At 40.4% G+C, this 25841-nt stretch overlaps 1 protein-coding gene across 1 annotated transcript in view; it reads left to right on the top strand.

Moving 5' to 3' along the window:
* Positions 1–25841, top strand: part of ATG7 (autophagy related 7) — a 54133-nt gene that overhangs the window by 2303 nt on the left and 25989 nt on the right. The window contains 14 exon segments of the mRNA XM_017737293.1: positions 207–284; positions 725–841; positions 1372–1521; positions 2392–2480; positions 3533–3654; positions 4740–4830; positions 6139–6283; positions 6808–6966; positions 9236–9371; positions 9374–9420; positions 11584–11787; positions 12035–12150; positions 12776–12851; positions 13929–14009. Of these exon segments, the coding sequence (XP_017592782.1) occupies positions 207–284; positions 725–841; positions 1372–1521; positions 2392–2480; positions 3533–3654; positions 4740–4830; positions 6139–6283; positions 6808–6966; positions 9236–9371; positions 9374–9420; positions 11584–11787; positions 12035–12150; positions 12776–12851; positions 13929–14009 (1611 nt within the window).

Raw genomic sequence — 25841 nt, 5'->3', positions numbered from 1 at the left:
CCTCGTGATTCCCTGTGTCTGACCTTTACAATTCTTTTAATGCAGGCAGTAGTCTGGATAAATTCAGTTAGAAAAGATGGCAGTGAATGTTTTTTTCCATGCTCTAAAGGTAGCTAGAAGAATTAAAGATTTTTGCAGCTGTTCTGATGTTCTCTTGGTGTTTCTCTGCCCTTTCTCTTCCTTCTTGTCCCCACAATCCCTGGCAGATCTGGGAATCAATCAAATCTGGAGCTGCTCTGGAGAACCCAATGCTCTTGAACAGGTTCCTGCTGCTGACATTTGCAGTGAGTAGAGAGAATTTGTGTCTCCTGCTTCGAGCTTTGTAGTGGAATGGTGAAGAAGTGCTTTCTTTTTAGGAGAAATGCTGTATTAATATATTTTGGTGTTATTTTCTACCCATGTATAAGATTGCCTGATGGCCTTACAAGTATCAGTAAAAGCAGAGCAGCTGTTTCATGTTTAACAAATTGAAAGTTTTACTAAATGTTCCAGCTAACGAAAACTGAAGGATTGTACACACACTGTCTGTTTAAATCTTAAATCAAGACATATACAGAGAAGGGAAGTCTTTTAGTATTTTTATGATCTTCTAAAATCATTGTGAGGTAAAGATTCCTGTGGTTCCTATGGTTAGGATCATAAACCATTAATTCTAATCAGCATTATATCATTTACTTTGATATATCTCTTTATTTTCTAATTTTACAACTTTTTTTTTTCCTAGGATTTAAAAAAGTATCATTTCTATTACTGGTTTTGCTACCCTGCCCTCTGCTTCCCTGATGGAATTCATATAACTGAGAAACCTGTGTGTCTTGGGGATAGGTTCTCACTAAATCAGGTATCCAAAACACTAAATATTGTGAAGTCTGTAATGCTAACAACTTTTGTGAGCTGTAAAACTCAATATTTTGTGTTACCACACACTGAATTAACTTGAGACTCTTAATTTCTTACGAAATCTTCACTTTTTTTCGTTTCCATGTGGGTTTTTTGTTTACCTTTTGTTCCATGATTGTTTAAATTGTCTCAGTTAAATGCAGATATGGCAAACAATTCTCGAAGAGGTGGTTATGTTAAGCTATATATTATATCTTTATTTTTGATATGTATTAAGCTATACATAAAAATTAAAATGGGTGAATATATAGGTATGGTTTTGAAGCTCATTTAAAAGAAACCTTTATGAAGGAGCAGCCCCTGAGTGAACCTGCTCATTAAAATTACAAAATTATTGATAAAATGCATGATTGGACAAGAAAAAGAAGTTAATTTTTTTTTTTTAGGAGAAAAGTTAAACAGTTTTTAGTTTCTTTCATATTACACTGCAGAATTGTTCCAACTGTTGGTTCAGCTTCTTTCCACTTTCAGATTCAAGCCCTGCAGAAAGCATACGATGACCTCTGCCAGCAGGAGGGGGTGACAGCCCTGCCTTATTTCTTAATCAAGTACCATGACAATTCTGTCGTGATATCCCTGCTAAAAAAGTGGGATGGCTTCTTTCAAGACCAAGGAGGAAAGGTAATGAGAATTTTATACAACTTTATTTAATTACAGGTTTAATTTGCAAATGGTTTGAAGCTCTAATACTGAGCTGGGCACAGCAGTCGTGTCTTGAGGTTGGCTGTAAAGTGATTTTTATGCTGTTTTCCCTTTGCTTTCTTGGCTTGCTGGGCTGTGGATACAAAAATGCTGCTAGCAAGGATTTTCTTGCTATTTTCTAAGCCTGTGAGAGACTTTTCTCTCTCACAGAAGAGGCAGCAGAGTTCTGTAAACAACCAAGCCACCTGCAACCTTGAAAAGTTTTGTTTATAGTACAGTAGAAAAATATTTTGACAATGGATGTTTTAGGATTTTAGCCAATCACCCCCAAGGGGTGGCTGATCCTTTGTCCAATTAGACTGTGAAGAAAAAAGTCTATAAAGAGTTTGTAAAATAATTAAATCAATCAATCTTGCTGCACAATTCCTGCCTGCTGGATCTTCTCTCCTCCTCCTCCCTATGGCTGCGGGACACGGTGATGTACCCTAGGGCATTTTAATACTGGCCTGTACCCTTTCACTTCTTGATCATCTCAAAATCAATACAGAGTTTTGGTTTGGGAGAAAGGCTTCAGCTGATGGGCTTCCCTCATAATTGTGTTTTTAAGGTAATGAGGGTGCATTTACTGCAGTGAACAACCAGTGTCCCTAAAGAAGCCAAACTGAATAAATCTCAGGGCTGTGGCAAGAACAGTAAAATCTGGTGTGACCATATAAATATTTATAAATATGCACAATGTGTGTGTAGGCCTTCCCTGTCCCGAATTTTAATTTAAAAATGCCAGATAACATTTGCTGTGAACTGAACAGTGGATGGATGGCTTCTCATGTGGAACAATTTTATTTGCAGGTGACAGTTGGAGTTTATGATCCATGTAATTTATCCCAGTACCCAGGATGGCCACTGAGAAATTTCCTGATCCTGGCAGCCCAGAAATGGTATCTGTTTAATTCTTTCCCACAAAAATGGTTTACTGGTTGGTGTCAAATGAGATATTTTTCTCCTCATGGCATTTCACTCATATCATACTCCTAAGATTTTGCTTTTTGCCTTGGCATTACCCACTTTGAGCGATTCTCATTTTGTGCATTATTCTGTTTTTTCACTTCTGTCAGTCACAAATTCCTATTAATCCTAATCCTCACATGGATGCATGTACCTGGAAATGCCTGCTTCACCCCCTGCCAATACCCTCCAGATGTTTCAAATCTTGTTTAAAATATTCTGTGAACTTATATAATTAATTAGTGTCAGGTAATAGCAGAGTTACATTTTAAAAATCAGATTTTCTTCGGTTTTCTCCTGGTACCATCTAGAATTTTTTCGTGGGGTAGAGGATGGGAAGACAGGACACAGTTTTACACTCTGGTTTTTGGAAAAAAAATATTAAAAGTAACAAAGAAATTGGGGCTGATGTAACAAAACTGTAATTAAGTTGCACTTGCATAGTTTTGAGTGTTACATTTTATTCCAGAGCCCTCAGGAAGGGGAAGTGCTGGGTTGGGTGAGCTGGTTGGGCTGTACAAGGAGCTGTAAAGGCCCAGAGAGTCCTGGCATTCAGAGGGGTTTAGGCACTAAACTTCTCATTTTTGGGGGCTTTGAATCATAGGGAGTAAAATTATATTTATTGAGAGCTCAGAGGATGTTGGTGCCACAGCAAAGTCCAGCTGATGTGTGCTGTGGTGCTTTTCTGCCTTTTGTTCCTCTAAACCTGCAGTTTGTCCACTGCTGGATAAATGCAAGGACAGGCTGGCAGGGGCATTGCTTAGGAGCTGTTTCACACCAAACCAGTCATTTTCTTATACTCAAGGAATTGTTTCTCTTTCTGTGCCTGGTACAGACAACAGTGTTCAGTACCAAGACAAAAAGCCTCATTCAGAACCTGCAAAGGACTAACCCATGTGAAATGGTGTTTAAAAGAAATCCCTTTTCTGTTAAAGAAGTTGCATGTCTGTCTCTATTTATCTTTTTTTTTTTTTTTTTATGGCAGGGGCAATGTTCTCCAGAGGATTGAAGTGCTCTGCTTCAGAGACAGGACCATGCAAGGGGTGAGAGACATCACACACAGCATCATCTTTGAAATCAAACTGCCAGAGAGACCCCTGGGCCCAGGTAAGCCATTAAAAACATTATTTCCCTTTTTTTATCTCCCTCCTTAATCACTGCAGACATGGAAAAATGAATTACTACTACAAGATCTTTGCTTATGCTGAGTTATTTCAAATGGATTTTAAGTTGTTTGAATTTCTGTTAAATGTCTTTAAAGGAAATGATTGTTCCTTCTTCAAGAAAGAAAGAAGAGGGAATATTCTCTCTTAATTTTTTCCTCCTGTAATTGTGCTTCTAATTTAAAAACAAGTCCTGCTGGTGTCATATAAAATACAATAAAACAGCAATCAGTCTCATTTTTTCTTGTTAAATTTGCATACAGTCCCTCAGGTAGGAAAAAGGTGATAGTGAATTTATGTGATGCAACATTTCTGGATAATTTCTAAAAAGGTTAAAAACCTGCCCCAGTGGAACTGTTCCTTCAATCCCATAGTGACACATCCAGGTGTATTTTAAAGCAATGGACTTGAAATGTTAGAACATAATCTCGGAATTAATGTTTGGGTACAGGACAGTATCACAAAATTTCTCTACCTCATGCAAAAAGTTCTGAATGCTTCACATGTCATTGTTGCAGATTGTTTAATTACATATAATTAAGATATATAATTCTCCACTGAATCTACAGATGGGGTCTAGGGAACGTGAAATGATGACTGAACTTGGCAAAATTTACTGAATTCTGAATTAAGAATTTGCTGAGCTTGACATTAAAGATCTGATGGGGAATGATGCCATCTCTGTGCTGGGTGTGAAGCTGAACAGGCAAAAGCAGCACAGGGGACACCTGGGAGCAAGGAAATTCTCCAGGAGCTTTCAGCTGATGTAAACAGCACCATTTGTGTAGCAGGTTATAGTAGGTTGTTCAAATACAGGTTATTTACTGGCAGGTTTAAAATAAGGGGGTTTTTCCTACAGGGTTAAATCCAATAAAATTTCTTTCTTCTGTCCTGTGATATTAAGGTTTTCATTCTTTCTTTCCTTTTTTCTTGCTTTTTTTTTTTTGTTTTGTTTTTTTGGTTTTTTTTGGGTTTTTTTTTTGTTTGTTTGTTTGTTTGTTTGTTTTTTGTTTCAAATATTTCAAACAGATTGTCCAAAAGCTGTGGGATGGGAGAAAAACCAAAAGGGAGGCATGGGGCCAAGGATGGTGAATCTCAGTGAATGCATGGATCCAAAAAGGTTTGCTCCTTACCTTTTAAATTCCCATACTTTTCATTACTTGGGTTTAATCCATACCAAGCTGAAATGTGAAATAGGTAAGAACAGACAGTAACACATACTCTGCCTGTTGTTTGGACATTCCTTTTGGAGGTGAGGACCTTTACAGAGCAGTGCACTGCCTGCAGCAGAAATCTTGGCAATTTTGGACTCCAGCTTCAAACTCTGAATGCATTTCATTTAAAACTGAGTGAAACGTAGGTCAGAGTGTTACAGGCCTGTGGTCATTTCATTGAATTCTGTAACCTGCAGGTTGGTAATGAAAATCAGCAGGGGGGAAAGTTCAGCCTTTGGGGTTTGTCAGATTGTGACAGGAAAGGGCTCAGGAAATGCGACCTTAATGGAAATGTGACCTTAGTAATTGTTATCATTCTGCACATAATGTTTGGGCCATGGATTGAAAAGAGTGGGGTTACAGAGTGACTGCATCTGTGTCCTTGCCTTGGAAAAACTTGTTGGTCTCATGGTTCAGGTTCACATTTTGCCCATCAAGCAAAGCCATTTTTGTCAAGCATTTGTGGAAATTCTCAATGTCTTCCTAGACATTCAATAAAGTTTACCTCAGGGTTCTTAATTCTTTAGGTAACTTGACCTTCTTTACTTGTATAAATGATATAAGTGCTTCCCACAGAGGTGTTGGTAAAAGGCCAGCCCTGACAACTGCTATTTCAACCCCTGTTGGACAAATAATTTACTGGATGCTGAAAAAGTTTTGTTTATCATGTGTAAGGGAATGAAACTTGCAGGAATCTGAGAGCTGTGGTGGCCTGGCTTGATGGGAGTTTTAACACCCTGTGTTCTGATGAATACAAAAATCTGCCCCTTGCTTGAACACAGATTTCCTTCCTCATTTTCTTTCTCAAGCTTCCACAAAGAACTGCCCACGTGCTTTAGGGCACAAGTGGAACTTTTCATGTTAAGGGCAGGTGTAACTGGGTACAGGAGACCAGTTAGTTTAAAAAAGAAACAAAAATTTATGGACAAATTACCTGTCTTGGCACTCAGCTTAACAGGAATCTTGGCTGAGACACCATTTTTATTTTCATGCTTGCATTAATTTTGTTACTAAAATTTTAGTTTTGGATTGTTACTTTTTCAGAAGCCCTTGTATGTTTGTTTTTCATATTGCCTGTGGGTTAAACTGCTGAATTCTTTCTCTCCTTTAAAAAAAATATAAAAATTAACTCCTTCAGCTGGACTGCCAGTAATTGCTTTGTTGCAGAAGCACAGGAGGGTTCAGAAGTTGTTGTTGTTTATTGCATGGCACAGGTTAGCAGAATCATCCGTGGATCTGAATTTGAAGTTGATGTGCTGGAGGCTGGTGCCTACTCTGGATTTGGAAAAGATTGTGTCTGCCAAGTGTCTGCTGCTGGGAGCTGGGACACTGGGCTGTAGCGTTGCAAGGACCTTGATGGTAAGTCCTTAATCTTACAATCAATCTCCTGTTTCTCATAAATTCTATATTTCTTCCCTTTTTTTGTCCAGCTGCCGTGACACATCAGAGAAAAATTGCATTCTCTGCATCAAAGTACATATAATGCACACTAGTTGGTGTTATGAATTGCAGGGAAGAGGTAGGAGCTGTAGCTGTTGGAAATAACTGAAGTTCTGTGAATATGAGATAGTAAGGGAACCTTGTTAGAGTGGTACTTTATTTTGAAGTTATATTAAAAAAGAAATTCTGGAACAAATTAACAAGCTGTAAAGACCAAATTCACAGTGAAGCCCTTGAAGTAAGTGTGCTGATAATTCCTTTCAGGGATGTTCACCATATTCCACTGAATTCAGCAGGGTTTGAGGGATTTCTGTTAAATGCTATATTTGGACCAAACAAATTTTCTGTTCCCTGATTTCTGCTTTGAATAATTGCAAAAGCTTTTGTAGCTTGAAAAAGTGGACAAAACTCACTTCTCATTATTAAATTATCTTCTCCTCTAGGGCTGGGGGGTGAGGAAAATCACTTTTGTGGACAATGCAAAGATCTCTTACTCGAACCCCGTGCGGCAGCCGCTCTACGAGTTCGAGGACTGCCTGAGTGGGGGCAAGCCCAAGGCTCTGGCAGCAGCAGACAGGCTGCAGAAAATCTTCCCAGGAGTGGTAAGATCATTATTTCTATGTTACTATCACTGGGGAAATAAAAAAAAAGTGATTTTAAATTGCTATTCCAAATTCTGGTAATTAAACATTAGTGGGGAAAAACACGACGCAGGTGTTACATTGGTTACTGAAATCTTTCACTTCAAATCTCTGTACCTGGTAACTTTATTGAGGCAAATATTTGGAGTAATGAAATATAATTAAGGATCATCTAAATCATCTGGTAGCTTATTGATAGTGAAGGAAAATTTTTTCCTGTCTAAGGAACTTTGAGTAATGCCAGGTCAGACATACTAATTGTCTACTGTGGGAGGAGGCCTTGAGGGAAGTAATAAATGTATTATTCAGGTTTCCTGTTATCTTTTAGACCCCAAATTTGCAATCCTATTGCAAAATTGATTTTCTACATTAGAAGATAATAGCTTAGTATTTAACCTCCAGCCAAGGGAACAACATATAGTCCCCTCTTTTTAATGTCATCCTTATATTTTATGAGATGGCAACTAAGTATTTTGTCTTGGATAATTTGGAGGCATTTTAAAACTTTTCTTAGATTCCTGAGATTTTGGAATTCTGTGGAATGAGCAAGACCTTCCTTTGGGGAAATATATGGACATTTACTCCTCCTTAAAATAATACCAGTGTGCCCTTTGAGCTTTTTTTGCCAGTGTTTGGCTGCCAAGGTGCACCTCAGCCACTCTGGCTGGTGACTGCTGTCTTTTTTTTGGGGATGGTCATTCAAATAAAATTGTTGAAGCTGCCAGACTTGTCTGTATTCCTACAGCTACAGTCCCTGGATTGAGCTTTTCTTCTGAATTCCAGTAGGATTTTAGTATTTTACAAGCCTCATTGACCATGTTTTTGTGCAGCTAACATCCAACTTATTTATTGTAATTTATTGAACAAAAATTGCCCTCCTGAGTCACCAGCAGTGTCAGCTGTGCTTATCTAATCAATCAGCACCTGTGCAGCACAGGCTTGATGAGTTATCTATGGACACATGACTCAGGTCCAGCATGGATTAAAGTTTTGTGTTCCTGCCACAACCTTTTGGAGGAGATAATGACACTGAAAGTAAAGCCTGCTCCAGTAATTTCCTGATGTCTGTGGTGATGGTACAGAGGGGAGTAAAGGTGTATCCTTTGGAATTGTTAATGCAGGTATTACCCGTGCTCATTTCTCCAGGCTGCTAAATGGGCCTGGTTCTTTTTATCCTCAGGGATATTTATCATATTCAGAATTATAGTCACCCTTCTGGTTAGTTGAGTCACCTGGATTTATGAGTTGTGCTGGTAACTGGTCCATGTAAAAGCACATTCCACCAACCTTCCTTCCCTCTCTTCCCATGGAATTTTATGCTTGGTTCATCCAGCTTTTACATTTTGGCTTTTAGTTTGTTAGCTGCTTAGAGTGCAGTGACAAGCAGGGAGGCTTTGGCAAGGCTTGTGCCTCTGTAACATAAATGAGGGATCCATCCTTCCCTTCCAGCAGATGGCTGGCAGATTGTGCTCACACATTTCCAAAGGCGTGAATTAATTGTTTGCATTGTATCTGCATTGTGTATATGCTTATTTGGCTCAATATTTGCTCTCAGTATGTCTTGCCCAAATAAGGGGCTGGAAGAAGGAAATGTTTCTGCCACAGGAACAAACTCCTCCAGCATCTGCACAGTGCCAGCCTCCAGCTCTGCAGTGACAAGTCTCAGAAGTGCTTTTCTGCTGTCTAAAGTTCACACATGGCTGGGGGAATTACAGGGGAATCATCTGAGGCTGTTGTTATTCTCCTCGGGAACTGAAACTAAGGAGCAGAGTGTGTGATACTGCACACGTGTCTGACTGTGACTGAGTCAATGTTCAGCAGCAGAAATGCAGACTGCAGCCTGTTAAAATCCTCTGGGAAGGGGCTGGAAAGAGACTCCAGGACACAGGTTTTAGATAAGTTTAACAGATCATAATCATATGTAAATGTGGCTGCTTGGCTTTGTGGTGATGTTTGTAACCCCTGGGATTAGGAGCAGTTCCACTGTGTTCTTGTAGTGATTTGCGAAGCCTGGCAAAACTTTCTGAGTCTGTTCTGCGTAAATACAGACTCAGAAACTTCAGCACAGTGCTTTAGTGCCCAGCCCTGCCACACAGAGAGAGGGAAAGGGCAGAGCTGCCATTCTGACAAAGAGGAATTGAGTTTGTACTGTGATTGGTGTTGAATTTTATACCAATTCAGTCACAAGGTTACCGTTTGAGTGCATGATTTTCTGCCTGCCTCCCTCCAGAGCTCAGAAGGTTATAACATGAGCATCCCCATGCCAGGCCACCCAGTGAACTTTTCTGAGGTGACAATGGCCCAGGCTCAGAAGGACGTGGCGAAGCTTGAGGAGCTCATTGATGCCCACGATGTTGTTTTCCTGTTGGGGGGAGTGGGTGTCTGCCTGCTGTCATTGCAGCCAGCAAGAGGAAGGTGCTGTATTTTTCCATTTATTTCCTTTCCTTTCATTCTTCCCTTATTTTAAATACATTTCTGGCCCTGAACAATGGGCTTTTATTTCGTTATGAACTTTCCTTTGCCAGTGGAGCGAGCAGCGTGTTCCTTTAGCGAGGGCTTCGCTGAATTATAACTTCAGGTGTAAGGGTGTGGAACTTGATAACTTCACCAGCTCCTCCTTAATTGTCCTGTCCTTTCTGCAGCTTGCACCTGTGCTCTTCCAGCAACCTTTCAGCTGTTTAAAAACAGCACAGAAATGTCAAAAAGAGTAAGTTTGCAAAGCTGGATATTGACCTGGGAAGTGCCAGTGCCAGCCTACTCTTCCTGTGTATGATGGTTGGTAATTTTTAGCAATATATGCAGTTTTATTTGCATATTTTATATGAATCCTGTCTGGTTCAATCAGGATAGAGTGGTTTTATGATCTCCAAAACTTCCCTCTCATGTTTGCTTAGCCAGCAATGCCCCTCTACATTTTTCTTGCAGCATTCAAATCATTTTGAGGATAAATTTTGACATTTTTGGAGACATTTCTCTGTTGCTCAGTGGTGCAGTGTGTCTGCATCACAGCTGGTTGATTTGATAACATCACTTTGATAGGAGGAGATGGAATTCTCTGTCACTGGAAAAGCACAGCAGGGAAATCTCAAGATGTCCAAACAAATGCTCAGTATCTTATGTTGGTAATCACTCAGTGAGAGCTCTGCTCAAATGTGGTTTTGTGTGGCACCTGCAGATCTCAAGCACTGCACAGTTTGCTTCCCAAAGTCCAAAAAGAAAATAAAGAACATGCTGAGTGATGGTTTGTGTGAGATGCACAAAGCCAGGTCCTACAGGTAGCAGTAAGAATCGGTCTCCCCACTTCATCATCGAGTTGCCTTGATGATCTTTGCCATTCCTTCCCCCCAAACAAGCATCTCAGACAAACAAACCCCTCACATGTTAAATCCTCATGTCACATATTAAATCTCTGTGCCTGCTGAGCACTGGAATTTGTAAAAAATTACTTGTTTTTTCTTTTTGTTAATTCATGCCAGAAGATACTTTTCCATTGTGTCTTTATCAAAACCCGATGATTTTTTTAATTAAGGGTCAATCAGCTAGAATGAAATAGTTACCAGCCAGTAAACTGAGAAGAGAGAAACAGTTGATTGCAGTGGGAATTGTTTAGCAATATTATTAATTTCTGCTAGTACCAGCTGTTACTCATATTTTGGAAGTGGAGCACCACATTCAGGTTTTACAGGTAGAGGCAGTGAGAAGATGCAGTCTTTTAATTGCTGTAGCCCTGTGCAGATTCAGCAGCAGGGTTCCACTTCAGGACTGAGGAAAAATAAACTGCTACAAGGCTGAAAGAGAATATGCAGAAATTATTGGGAATACTGAGAATGATGATGAGACTCACAAGCTTGCTAATGAAGATGACTAATTCTTGAGAGAGCTTCCCTCAGAGTTGTTCTTTTAAACAATTCCTGGCTGTAAGAATGGAAAACGAGAAACTGCTGCACCAGAATTTCTATCTAAAGTATCTGCAGATGAAGCAGTGCATCTTCCTTTATATTTTAATGGCTGCAGCCATTATTGTATTGATATTGTGCTTCAGATTACTCTGTGCACTTGCCACAAAGTGGAGAGCAAGGGGAAAATGAGGACAGAGTAATTGTGTAGTAATTGTGTAGCACAGCTGCTCCTGCTCCCCATGTGACTAAGCAGATGCAGATGAAGCCCATAAGTAATCATTAATTGCTTTCCTTACTGAGTAGAAATTGTTTTGGATAACAGATGGCATTTCAGTGCTTGAAGTTGTTACTTTTTTGTCAGTGTAACAACTAGAGGGAGTCTTTCATTTCGATCAGATTTGCCTGAAAGGCACAGAAAAAAGCAAGGGGTTGTGACTTTCTGAAACAGACTTTTATTTTGCTTTTGTTTTTTTCTAAGTGCTTGACAACTGGAATTCTGCACCTTGCAGACACTCTGTTTATGGCTAAGGTGGTAAATATGCAGTTAATGGGTTGTTCATCCATCTACAGTGTGTGGGTTTTTGGCATTTATAGCGAAAAGCCTCGAGGCTTTTTTTTGTTTTTCCCCCTCCCTTTTTGGCTCACTTAATATCTGTTGTTCTCTCTTTATTGTTCACAGTTGGTCATCAATGCTGCCTTGGGATTTGACACTTTTGTTGTTATGAGACACGGCCTAAAGAAACCAAAACAGCAAGAATCTGGTGATTCACGTTTCAGCAATGCCTCTGCTTCTTCTGATCTTCTGGGATCCTCACTCTTCTCAAATATCCCTGGCTATAAACTGGGCTGCTACTTCTGCAATGATGTTGTGGCACCAGGGGATGTGAGTAGAACCTTATGCAGATGGTGATTATATCTCTCTTTTGTTGTGACTTGGATTTTTATTTGATTTTAATGGTGTTTCAGGGAGGGATCTGCTTTATGTTGACATACACAGGGGTGAAGAAATAGCTCATTTTTATTTGGAAGATGGCAGATATGAATTGCACAGCACTAGAGGTGTTTTGTACAGGGCAGCTGGTTACTTTGGAGTTATTTTTTCTTCCCTTCAGAACTGTCTGTGTTTGTAGTCCACCAGGGATCGGACACTGGACCAGCAGTGCACGGTCAGTCGGCCTGGATTGGCCATGGTGGCTGGAGCCCTGGCAGTGGAGTTAATGGTTTCTGTCCTCCAACATCCAGAAGGGTGAGCCATTGCTGCTGTTCTGAGGTGTTCTCTGAGAAATAAGACAGATTCAATACAGTCTTTAGAGAGGAGAAGGAATTACACCTCAAGCAGGACAGTTCTGTAACATTGTCTGTAAAATAATGTAGTGTGCAGTGCTTGAGGGAACTGATTCATCAAGTCTTGAGTTTTTCTTCTCTCTCTGAATTTAACCATAGAAAAGTATTGAGAATATCTCAAAAGAAGAAAATGTTGCTGTTAGTGGATCTTGGCTTTCCTTTGCTGAACGGTGTTTGGGTGAGATGAGGAGCTGTTGTAACGTGTGGCACATGAAGGGCTTCCAGATGAGCAAAGCTTATTTAAAGTTCAGCGTGTGTGATACAGAAATTACTCTGAAATTCTGCACCTTGGAAGTGAGGCTTGTTTTCTCTCTTTAAAACCCGTGAGAGAAAAAGTGACTTAGGAGTCGAAGATGAGTCTCAGACTGATTTATATATATTTATCATGCTGAATCTTGCTTCCTGTGAAACAGACTTTCCACATGGATTCCTTACTACATTCCAAGCTGTAGCAAAATTCCTGGAAGCTGACTGGAAATTCTGAGTGTGTTGTCTTGCTCTAATTTTCCCTGTTGGGTTTTTGGCAGTGGTTATGCTGTGGCCAGCAGCAGTGATGACAGAATGAATGAACCACCCACTTCTCTTGGACTTGTTCCTCACCAGGTACCTTATTTGTGATAAATGCTTTTGTTTAAGAGCTGGGAACTGCTCATCGCAGATGTTGTCTCCTTAACAAAAATCAGATTCCATTCCCCAGAGGACTGACTCTCCATGCTTGTTAAAAAATAAATATAAATGATATTGACACATCACACAGGCCCAGGCAGTGTGTTCCTGGCATTGTGTTTGTGTTACTCATGGACACACAATTCCTGCTACCTGCTAAGGAGGAATTTGTTTGGAGCATAAATAATGCAATTTCTGACTTCTCTGTTCTCCATCAGAGCTGACAGTATGAGCATCTTAAAGTTCACTTTTTAAATCTCTTCAGAGTTTGAAAACAATTCAAATAAGCCAACTCACAATTATTATATTTCTCCAAAATAGTCCTGTAATTTTGGTACATTGCAGCACTTTTTTCTTCTACTCAACCCAAACTCTAGTTACAATGTTGATGATACAGTTTTTCAAAAATTCAGTTTAAAAACTTCAAAATTAAGGTATTATTGTTATTTGTATAGCAGAGTTACTTAAGTTCTATTCCTGGTGGCATCTCTTCATTGTAATAAACAGAATAAAAAGGATGGTCAGTACAAAGAGTTCATAATTGAAATGATCAAACCCTGCTGCAAAGTGCTCCCAGTGCTCCCTCTCTTAGCAGAAATAGTGGTCTGGAATTCTAAAATCACCTATCAATAATATCATATTAACATCATAACTGAGGAATGCACAACAGCTAAATTTTCAGATTCTGGGTTATAGAGACAGGGAAAAAATGTGTTTAAGTGGTCACACTATGGCTTTTTGTTTCTCATGGCCCTTTGCACTCAGAGAAGGCTAACTGCAGATGGTGCTGTGCCTCTATTTGTGGTGAAATAGTGCTGCATTTAGGTAGTTGTGCCATTATTTGTGTATAGAAAAGCAGTAATGTTGTGCTTTGTAGAAATTTACTGCAGGTTTTACTGGGGGTGACTGTTAGAACATTATAGATATTCCTTTTGTTGAATGTATGTGTCCAGTTCATGTTGAGTTTTGGAAATGTTTAAAATAGCAATGTAATTTTTTTCTTTCATCTTCTAGATCCGAGGATTTTTATCCAGATTTGATAATGTTCTTCCAGTCAGCCTAGCATTTGATAAGTGCACAGCCTGTTCAGCCAAGGTAAGGCTGAGTTTGTCTGTGCTTTCTATTATTTTTATATTTCTAGGTCAGTTCTGGGGTGCTTTTTGACATTTTCTCTGACTTCCTTAGGGCTTGGGATCTGTTCTCACTTCAGCTAACGTTCTTTTGCCTTCATACCCTTCTTTTTTACGTGTTTTCCAAATTCCTTTGGCATCACCTCTCAGCATGCTGCACTGTTTATCTTCACACAAATGCTGTCCTCAGCTGAAGAATCCAAGCAGAGATTTACCAAGACATTTCTGAAAAGTTTATCACAGAAATACTGTCCATATCTTTCAGCTTTGGAGAAAGGAATGAGATTGGTATTGTTTAAGAAATCCTTTCTGATGCCTGCTGAATAAATATCTCTTTATTTCTGGGGCTTAATGTCTTTACAAATAGGCAAAATTGTCTAAATTTATGATTTGTGATACAAAACAGACAAATAATGAACAATTGAGGGGGAAAACATTGCTTCTTACCGGTTCTTTATTGACCAGATTGTTCATTTTGCTGCTGGTGCTGCCAGTCCTGAGTCACCTCAGAGTTCCCAGCTGTTTCTTGGCTCTCTGGGGCAGCTCTTGCATTGTTTCCCTCTCCTGTGGCCTTGAAAAGTTCCCTCTGGCAAGTTTTTTCTGGCCGTGGAGTGCAACTTCCAGAAGTTTTCCCTGGGATATCTCAGTAGGGAGATGCAGAGGGTTTGACTCATGGTTTGAACTGCTTGGGAGTGCCATTAATTTAGTTCACTCTCCTGTACCTCGAGACTGACTGCCAGAAGTTCTTTCTGTTCCTTCCACTGCGCTCGTCCTCCTTTCAAACAGCCATCAAAAAATAATGGGGCACTGGCATCTTCTGGAGATCTCACACAGTATCTTCTCCTGCAGTATTCCTTTTTTTCCTCTGGGCTGTCTGGGTACATTTGACAAGTTTTGAAGGATTCTTAATGTGCATTTGCTCTTCAAAAGCTGAAGCACTAAACTTGGATGTTTCTAAAAATAGCAGCAGTTTTATCTGCCCTCTCGAAGAGCTGAAAGCTCAGCAGTAGCTAAAACCTTGATGGTGGGTTATTTAAAGTGTTAGAATAAGGTTTTCTTTCTTTTTCTTTTTCTCTTTTCTTCTTCTTATCTCCACTTCAGGAAACACTGATATGTAAAAACAATAAAAATGTACATCCACGCAGATAAATTCAATGCAAGTATCAATTTTTCATTAGCAAATCATTTCCTCTTGGAGGTCATTTTAAGAGAGCCCCGTTTTACATAAACAGACTCGATGATTTAATAAAAACTGACTTGGATTTTAGCAGCTGTGCTATTCCCAGAGAGATCACTTTTCATGTGGTTTGGGTATTGAATTACTTGTGTGCTGAAAAGGTTGCTTCATTGGCTCACAGATTTCCTTACAGTAGAAACACAGCCTCTGTTTACTTTGCTAACTTTCTATTTATTAGCATAAGAATATGTCACCCTGCATTATGTGGAAATCTGATGCTGATACTTTGAAATGATAAATCCAATTACAATTTAATTGTACTCTGTCTGTTGGTTTGTTGTGTGAGGGTTTGTTTGGTTTTTAATAACGTAATTTAGCATCATTTCATCCTGCTCTATGTCAGATTTGCTGTAGATTCAGACTTCCAGCACACAAGTGGCTCTGCTGATAGAATTGAATTTGCTGGCGTTGTATTCATTGTGTTTTCCTTTTGTCAGCGTTCTCCTTCTTGAGCTCTTGTCACTCTGTAACTCTTAAAGCATAAAACTAATGAATTAGGAATTTTAGAAGAATTCCAGTACATCCTGAAGCCATCCAGTCCAGCTGGAGGACTCAGGAGAAGCTGCTAATGATCTGCATGTTTGGAGATTTGAGTCCTTTTCATTTTGACTCAGTCATTCCTTCATTTCTCTGCTGTTGAAGCTGGAGAGGCCAGGCTTGCAAGCAGCCAACTTTTCTTTACCCAGAATTGTCCTGCCCAGGCCGTGTGCCAGAGAAGCTTCCCGCAGGCAATTGTTCAGGAATTTTGGGGTGGTCGCAGCAGGAAACCAATCTATTTTTATTCTGGGCCAAATTTTCCTTTATGATTCCCCCTCTGTCTTATTCTGGTTGTGCAGAAGCTGTGCTGGAATGTCAAATATCCCTGTAAGAGCTCAGGGCACAGAGAGCAGGGAGAGCTCCTCTGGTGCCAGACTTGTTCTGGCATTGACAAGGGAGACTCCAGAGTTCTTTAGTATGGATATTTATTTGTAACAACTGCTTTACTTACAGGGGAAAATGTTTAGCTTATTACTGGCTGTGCTAACTAACCTGTTTACCCTGTGGAGAGCAAAATGAGGCTGTTTTCTCATTACATTATGGTGAGAAGCATTGCAATTCCTTGGAAAAGTGGGTAGATCTGATCCTTGCAGAAAACTGGTTCAATCCTTGGATCATGAGTGTTAAAATATGGATGGATTTTAATGCAAAACTGCCAGTGTTTGTATTTTAATGAGGGCAGTGAAAATTTCCTTTTATTGCTCCGCTTTATTTCCTGTGCATCGTGGTATGAACGAGGAGGCTCCACAGCTCCAGAGTTCAATGTTACAAAAGATAATTGCCACCAACCAGCCTGGGTATAGAGATGCCTCCTCTGTTTTTACACATAGCTCACATTCCCTCCAGAGTCAGGATTTAGCATCCATGTGCTGGAAAGCTGATTTGTTCTCCTCAAAGAGATTTCTCTCCTTCCCCTACAGCAGTCATTCTCACCTGTCATTATCCCCACTATGAAATTGATAAAAACCAGCATGAGCATCTCTGCTAATTTCCAAGTTCTTTACCTACTTTCTGCTCAGTGTGCTGGGAACTTGAGCTGCTGAAGTGGCTTTTTAACCACGGAGTGAATGTCCAATGTTTCTCAGTTCATTGCGTGTGACGAAGGGGCAGACGCTGGGATCAGGGATGGTACTGTTGGCATTACGTTACAATTTCTGTTTTCAGTCAGGATGTTCCCTTGCCCTTGCAGATGTTTTCCCTTTCTGCCATCCCAGGAATACATTAAACACTTCTGCTGTGACATTTACTGAGTGCTTGGGTTGCGTAAGTTATTTATGAGTGTTTCAGTTTTGAAATCCATCATCGTGTAGCCTCAACAATGCTCTCATTGTTCTCCTCTGCTGACTGCTGTGCGTGCATTTTTATGTGAAATCATTCTGATCACTTATGACAGCAACCTGCAAGGTTCTGTCACTTACTGATGTTTTTCAGTTGAGATAATTTTTTATTTCGATTCCAGGCCCTTCGGATTTGTCCTAACTGCACTAAGACATTCCTATTTGCTTTCTCCCAGTAGCAATGGATGATCTGTCAGGGACACTCCTTTGAATCTTTTTATATTATACATTTCTCATTTCAAGCATTGTGTGGATGTAGAAGTCATGGGGGGGGGGAAAAGCCATGGTCTTTCCTGTGCTAAAAAAAAAGAAAATCCTCCTGCAGAGCTTGCAGAAAGGATGAAGGAAATGGGGAGAAATGTTTGTCCTTCAGGAATGAACATTTCAAAAATTAAGAGGATGTTTTAAGAGTTCTGTCTGTAGCTGTGCTGTAACGTGAAGTCAGTGAAACTGAGTCCATTTAGAACTTTCCTTATTTCCCTAATTTACATATGTGAACATTTGACAAGTCTGCACAGTGCAGCCTCTGTCTTAGTACTGGCTAGATTTCATGGAGACTTGAAGAATGCATCATTAATACACCTGGGCATATTTGCAGCATTCTGAGTTAAACCTAGGACTTCTCTTACTCTTAAGGTGGCATAGAAATGAATTTTCCCGTTGTTGCATTTAACTTTAAAAATAGTGGGGTTTAAGGGAAAGAAGAAACCTGCCATTGTTTAAAACAGTGGAGTCATATTTCGGACAGGTTGTATTTCTGTTACATTTAAATGAAATTTTGTGTATCTAAAAGGGGGGTTTGTTTGGGTTTTTTTCCCCAATATTTCTTCTTCCAATTCAATTAAATTCTAACTACAGTTAGTACAAAGTAAAGGATTATCAATGAGGAAAAAGACAGCATCACTGCAGTTTTCTAGTATTGACATGTTCAATTATCTACCTGTGCCTAGAATATAATTTTTAATTATTTATATTAATGGCAACCATGTGCTCTCCTGTTGTCTCTCTGTGAAGCTGTTACACAATTCCTTTTCTGTCAGTTAAAACAAAACTGAACTAAAAAACTTTGCCTTGAAGTATCTGCCTACAAGAACTGCAAAAACAAACTTGGAGAACACTAAGCTGGATTCAAACTTGGGAATATTCAATGTGGGTTTGCTGGGATGATGATGATGATGATGATGATGATGATGGTGTTCATCCCACCGCTGCTGAGTGTAGGAACAATTCCAGCCCTCATTCTGTAGGATTCCATCTGGAACTCAAAACCTCAGTTTTTTGTTTGGCTGGGTATGAGAAGTTTGTAGTCATTCTTTTTCACTTCCATGAGATTTTTGCATATTTGCAGCCTAGTGCTTTCTGTTCCCAAGTTTATTGTTCAGTTATTCCAAGGAATCAGTGCATATTCATGGAGACACAATATGCTTCTCTATTTTAATTATTATTGTTGTTGTTTCTCATATGTTTTTCTGCACCCTCATTGCAGTCTTTGACAGGTGTCTGTCTACCCCGATGCCTATTTTTTTTAAACTTAACTGATCATCAGCCTTGCTTTTTGGAAAACTGATCTTTGTTTGCAAATATTTTTGAAGAGTTTAACTTAAAGTTTGACTTTTATTCAATTTGTCCACGTTTTTAAAGTGCTGCTATATCTGTGCTTGCAGAATTGTTTGTTTCGTTTGAAATAGGAAGAGTGGAGGGAATTGAATTGTAAAAGATGGTAAAATAGCAGAAACTGATGAAATGCAGTAAATGTGGTTTTGAAGAAAACACTGATGCTCCTCCAGTGCTGTGTGCATAGGTATTGCAGCACATCCAGATCATAAAACCCTGTGCTCTGGAATGGTCTGCAAAACATGGATTTTGAAGCTGGAGCTGTGGGTTTGGGAAGCACTGAGCAGCTGCAGTTTCTGCCTGAGGCAGCGACAGCTTTGGGTGCTCAGTGTGGGACAGATCAGCCTCGTTGTTGAAGTGCTGCTGGCAGGGGAGGGCTGGATGGAATAAATGACTTTTCCTGGGCAGTACCCAGTCATTCCCAGCTTCTGGCTGGCTCCAACCAGCCCTGCAGAGCTGGGGCCTCTGGGGCACCCATTTGTGCAGGCAGCCAAAGCATCTTTCAGCATCAGGCAGTTGCTTTGCTGGGAGGAGAACATTCCCTTGGGTGTTGGGGAAGTGCCCGTGCTTCCCTGCCAGGGTTAGGGGTTCTCTGCAGACAATGGGGGCTGCTCCTGGACTGTTCCCTCAAGGCAAAATTGAGGGTTAGGTGCCTGTCCCTGTGCACGGATAACACAGGATCCTGCCCCGAATTGTCCTTCCCCTGGGCTGGGGCTGGGAGGGAGCAGGGCTTTCTGCCTCCCTGTACAACAGAGGGTGACTGATGCCAGAACGAGCTGGAGCCAAGCATGCTGCAACTGCTGATGAGCTCATCAGCATCACTTTTGGACAGGAAGCAGAGTGGGGATCAATGGAGTTGTAAATATCCATCCAGTGGAAAACGTGGAGCGAGCAGGGGGTGGCTGGGAGGGGGCTGAAGGATGTACCCACGTGTTCAGGGAGGTCAGGGCACATGATCTAATGGTGCTGGCTACCAGAAAGCCCTTTTGTTCCTCTTTCTCAGTCTCTAAAACGGAGATGTTGATTTTCTTGTGCTCTCTCTTCAGCCCTTTCTTTCCTCTCGCTTCTCTGTACTCCTGTTTTCAGGCAGGGAATGCCTTCAGCTTGTGTGCCGTGCAGTGAAACTTCCTTAGGCTGGCTGGAATCTGGGGATGCTGTTACATTTGAAATAATTTGTGTGAAGTGTTTGAGAAAGGGAAGAGTGGCTAAAATGAAAATCCTGCAGTTTTATCTGTCAGTTCATATCAGAAAAAATGGTTACTTGATGAAGCACATCGAGATCATTCCAGAAAAGAGTGTGTGCAGCTCCCAAGAACTAAATGTTGACAAGACCATGCTTAGACTGTTATTTCTTAAATTTCTAAGATCTCTACTTTCCTCCTTTTCACCATTCAAAAGAAACTGAAAAATCCCAAGCTAAAAAAATCCTTCAGAGCTGATTCTTCAGTAAGTTAATTCTCCATTTTCCATCCATTGCAATTCAAAGTCAGGGTAGGAAGTAGCAACAGGAAAAGCTCATTTGTATCACCCCTTTCCTACTCTAAATTAAAACAGCAATCTCTTCCTTAAATGATTTTCCAGCACATTGTACTTGGATTAATTAAGGTTTTATACTGATTTGCTTTCATTTTTAGTACTGATTATGGGAAGGAAAGGAGAGACTTGTGTATATGCATAGGGTGATTTAATGATTTGGACATGAGCCCAAAATTATGCCATTTTTGCCTTGTGGTTTCTAAGTTTCCAGTATTTCCAGCATGGCCTTGACGGGTGCACACCTGGAGCACAGCTTTCTGCACAACTTTGTTCTCAAAACTTAATCATGTGTGAGTGCACAAGTGTGTGTGACCATTCACACACACATTTGGGGCAATTCCTGGAGTATTATCTTTTTTTCATGCAATATTGTCAGACTTGCCTGCTCCAACCCCGTGAACAGAGGCCCTGAAAAATCATTCCATGATCCTCAGAAAAGTGCAATTTTACTGCCTTCTTTTTCACAGCTGTATTACAGCATCAGCTTATTTGGCTTTGCTTTATGACTTCTTAGGATCAAATGGCAATAAAAATTGAGAGCTTTGTGAAAAGGCAAGAGTCTGGGAATGAGGGGTTTTTTAAGGAAATCAGAATTATGGCTGTGTGGTCAAATTTTGAATATCAGCAGTGCCCAAGGTCCCAGTGGCTCAGCTTATTCTCTTCTCATTCAGGATTCTTCACAGCACTGTTGTCTTTCATTAAATTTGCTGTTTTAACAGCAGATACCTTGAATTTTGAAGAGTGGAACTGGCAAGACTTTTTCATGTCTGTCTTATTTTCCAAATGTCTCTTTTCAGCGAGTGAACAGTAGTTTTCTCTCCTTTCTGTATGGCCTGTGATAACCAGGGAGTGAACAGTGTGCAAAAATAGAAATTTGATGGGCCTGGATGTAAACAGAACCTTGAATATTGGGATTTTTTGGGACTCTGAAATGTTTAGTGAAGTATCTGCCCCATTTGTGGGAGGGAAATGTTTAAATCCAAGCAGAGTGTAAAGTGCAGCACCCTCTTGTTTTGGGGGTAGAAATCTTATTTAGTGTAAATAATCCATCTGGTAGCATTCAGTCCTTATTTTATTTTTCCTGGGAAGTAAACAGCACCGTTTCAAGCTCCACAGATGCAAATGACTTTGAAAAGAAAAAAAAAAAAGCCAAACCAAATGTAAAATACTGGTTAAAAAGTTTTAAATTGATGTGACAGAACTAAAACAAGAGCCAATTTTGCATCAGTAGCCAGTTTCTTTGGGTTAGGAGCTTGTTTTTTGTGTTTTTGCTTACCCAGATATTAACTTTTCTGCTATAAAGCAATCCTGGAGCCAGATTCTCTTTCTGAATGTCTTTGTACCCAGCAATTGAGACTTCTTTGTGCAGAATGCTGTTAAAAAGAATATAACACCAGGGCTGCACATCTGTTTCTCATTTCCAAGCAAGTTCTTTTACTCCAAGCCTGTATTTTTTTCCTTCTGCCATGAGATTTGGGGGTTTTTTAACTTCAGTAAACAGGCCAGAATAAAAAGATTGCTCATAGGATGGGTTACTGGGTATCATTTACTCAGAAAGTTTTGGCAGTACATGAATTTGGTCCTGTTGTGATGATGTGCATCCACAGCTTGATTTGTTCTGTTAAAATGCCATCATGTTGAAAAGCAACTATAGAGCTCTGTGAAATGGAGACTGAAGGCAAGGTTGTGGCATCAACCTGAGAGATTTGCATGTGGCAGGAGAGGGTGGTGTGAAAATGTGGGTTCTCCTGGCAGTGTTTGTAGCAGCCATGAAATCCAGAAGGAATTGGTGCTTTCCAGCTCTCCTCCTAAGCTCTGACAAGCGACCTGCAGGTGAGGAGAGGATAAGAGTTCCTAATAAATCCTTCCTGCTCCAGCTTGCCAGGCTGGGTGCAAGAATTATGTATTTTGTTGTGCTTTTATAGTTTTGGGTTTTTTTCTGCTTGGAAAATGAATTGCTGCATAGTGACACATCCCTGAATGACTGGGGAGGGATATATTTATTCCCTGGAAGAGTTCAGGTGGGATTTTTTACATCTGTGGTCAGACAGTAACTGGTTTGAGATCAATAATCATAAAATTATAGCATCTCTCAAGAACATTCCTCCTGTAAAGCTATTCCTCAGGAGGATCACAGTGGGACCAAGGATGGTGTCAGCAGCAAAGGGAATTGTTCAGAAGTGCAAAGGCAAATTCATGCCAGCCATGGGCCTTTGGGCTCTGCTGGACATGATTAAATAGGAGAAAATTTCCTTTCCATGCAACAACAAATCAGTCACTTATTAAATCTGGAAACATTTTTTCGAGTTCTTTCGTGTCTATTTGTTGTCCAGACTGGCTTTATTCCTGTGTGATTATTCCCTGGGTGGTCTCCTGGCACAGGAATCTGAGATTATTTTGCCTCATTCTTTTTCCTTTCTGAGGTCTGCTCAATGGCTGCTGAACAAATCTGTGCCCTGTTCCATTTATCAGAGAAAAGCTGCTACTGAATTTGAGTAGGAAGGGTTGGATGTGGGCAGCTTAATGGAGTTCCTCCCTTTTGTGGCACTGGAAAGTTTTAATCATCTGAGCTGGGAAATAAAGTCCCTGAGGGCGCCAAAATGTTCTCCCAGTCACTGCCTGTGTTGAATGGATTTCATTATAGTGGATATCTTCTTTAATGGTACCTGCTCAGGCAGCAAATGTGGTGCTGCAGGTGATTCTGTGGCTCCCTGATCTGATGTTTGTTGGCTGGAATTCTGGATTTAAAACTAGTTAACAAATACTTCCATTCAGCAGGCTGTCCCCATTCTAAAAAGCAAGTCATTATAATCAGCAAGTACACTTTTTAATACAGCTTTTCAGGCTTCTGTGGTTGCTGCTAGAAGAAAAAAATGTTCTTTATTGTTGTGCTTTAGGTTTTTAAGATATGGGGTGTGTGGTGAGATTTGTTACCCAAACCTGAGTTTGCCATTGTGGCACTATGGAGGGTCTCTGCCACACAGCAGAGTTGCTACAGGGGGAAAATAAATGTGGAAATCTTTCCATAGCAATAGATTTGGTCACATTAATGTATCCCAGTTCTACCCAACAAAAAAGTCTAAAAATAATGTACCTGCAACTCCTGCATCTGTGAGCTTATTAATATTTTATTAATATTAATACTTTAAAAGGCACTTAATGGGAGACTTCCTGGCATTGTCTGTGCTGCTGATGACACAAAGGGCTCCTGGATTTAATGAAAGCTGTTCCAGGTGCTCCATCCCCAGGCAGTGCAGGACCTTGGGGGTGTCAGGGTGCCTCTGGGTTAGCTCAGGAATTCCTGCCTGGCCTTGGCAGGGACTGGGCACATCTCTGAGATAAACCAGGGCACCTCATGCTCAGCACCCTGGCACTCCAGACTCGTGCACTTACTGAGGAAGCAGCACCTGGAAATTCTCACTCCAGGCTCGATCGTGGTTTTTGGGAGCGAGGATCAAAGCAGAGCTCTCTGAGTAACAAACCCAGCCAGGTTTAAGGGCTGCTTGATAGACGAGCTGTGTATAGAAAGGTTGCACTCAATTCCCTGCTCTGCTCATAATATTTGCATAGCCTAAGGTGGTTTACATCTTCTACCCCTGGAAGGGACCAAAATATCTCGCTGCTGTTGTCCCTGCATTTCTCTGAGGTGCTGTAATATCTTAAACTAAGGCTGAGCTTCGTTGTGTGCAGGCTGGGGATGGTTTCAGGGGGCCATGAACTCTGATCTGTCCTGCATCCCCAAAAATCTGGGTTGTGCTTCCCCCAGACTCCAGCAACGGGAGCATGTCGGATAACCCTGCTGGTGTGAGGAATTCCCACTGGCAGGGCTGTGAACGCACTCCAGGGTTAGAAATTGGTGTCTGTTCTCCACAAAGAGCCACATGCAAGAGACTGCTGCACTTGGGTTGTTCTAGTAGAATTCTGAAACCCAGAATAGTCATTAAATGTATCAATCCCCAGTGTAATCCCACTGTATTTAGTGGATAATATTGAGAGGACGCATCCCAAATGGAATGCTGAAGTTGTCCAGTTCTCTGTATTGCCTTGTGAACATTCACGTTGCTTCGTTTATCTCGGGAATAAAAAAACACCAAGGAAAATACAAAGAAATGCTCCCAATATTTTTTTTTTAAATCCTGTTTTCTTTTTTAATTTATGATTATGTTTATCAGTCATTGTACAAATCCACCAAACCCCTAAATAAATCTTTAAAGTATGAAGAACAATTTCTGTAGATTCAATAAGAGAACATGAAGTGCTGGTTTTGTTTGTTTTAGAAGAGTAAGTGTGGTCAAGAAGGCTCCAAGTGTTTGATAATCACCTACATCTGTCTCTCTGTTGTAAGGTATTTGAAACTTGATAGTGTGCCCCAGCCAAACCATCTTTAGCTATTCTTAGAGCCCTCAGAGTGGGACCAGGCTGGAATTACCCTCACGAGCTTCACCTGGCCTTTCCACCTTCAGCTGCAGCTCATCAGCCCCAGGAGGGTTTTTAAGCTCCAGTCCGAAGGTTTGAGGGGAGAAGAGGGATAGGTTTCTATCTGCTCCCTGTCCTTTGCTGGCTTGTTGTTTGGATTTCCTGGACTAACTTGGCTGCTGAGCACTGGATGGGTTTTGTTGCCATCATCATCTCAGTGCTGCTTGCCTGGATCAGGAGCCCCACCTGTTAGAGCCCTCAGGAATTCATCGAGGACTGAAAGGTAAACTGTGCTAAATTGGGAAAGAATTGAGAAAGAAGAAGCTGAAAAACTAAATACCAAGACAGCAAGGAATAGGTAAAAAAGGACTGTGCTGCACTAGATTAAAACCAATCATATTATCAGAAAAGTGTGTGTGGAGCTCATGGACGGAATAGAGAAACCAATCCAGCAATGTGGGAGCTCATACACAGGAGTTGCAAAATGTATACCTACTGTGTTATGGATAAGTGATAAAATGTATAAGTAGAGTATCATGTAAAGGTTGTAAGATGTGTAAGTAAAGTAACGTGTATAAGTGGGTAAAATACATAAGTACTGTGTTATGTAGAAGTTGTAAAAAGTGTAAGTAAGGAAATGTGTAAGTAGAGTGATATGTATAAGTAATATAAGATAAGTAGGTAGAATGTATAATTAAGCAAAGTGTGTAAGTAGGGTATGATGTCAAGTTGTGAGATGTGGGAGTGGAGTGTATTTTAAACAATAAAAAGCTTCTGCAAAGTCATACTGATGCATTGATCAGAAGGCACGAGTTCCCACATCTTCCTTTCCACAGTTGTGTTTCAGTTGTTTCTGTTTGTGTTTTCTGATATCCAAGTATGCACCAGATAGCTTTGCATGACGGTCTGAGTGAGGATCCCAGTCTATTTTTAACGATAAACTTAGAATTCTCTCATCTAAATATAAATATGTTTTTTAATGAGCTTGAATTCCTGTAGGACTCAGTGGAAAAGCTCACTGGATGTGTTTTGCTGAAGAATGTTGTTGGGCTGTGCAAGTTCCCACAGTTTTATCAATGAAATGGGCATTTGAGACCATTAGGCTTTGGCAAACTATGAA

This window comes from Corvus brachyrhynchos, unplaced genomic scaffold (genome assembly GCF_000691975.1).
Source record: "Corvus brachyrhynchos isolate BGI_N302 unplaced genomic scaffold, ASM69197v1 scaffold266, whole genome shotgun sequence".
Taxonomy (NCBI): Eukaryota; Metazoa; Chordata; class Aves; order Passeriformes; family Corvidae; genus Corvus; species Corvus brachyrhynchos.
Note: the sequence above shows the minus strand (reverse complement) of the source record. Positions and strands in the feature narration are given on the sequence as shown.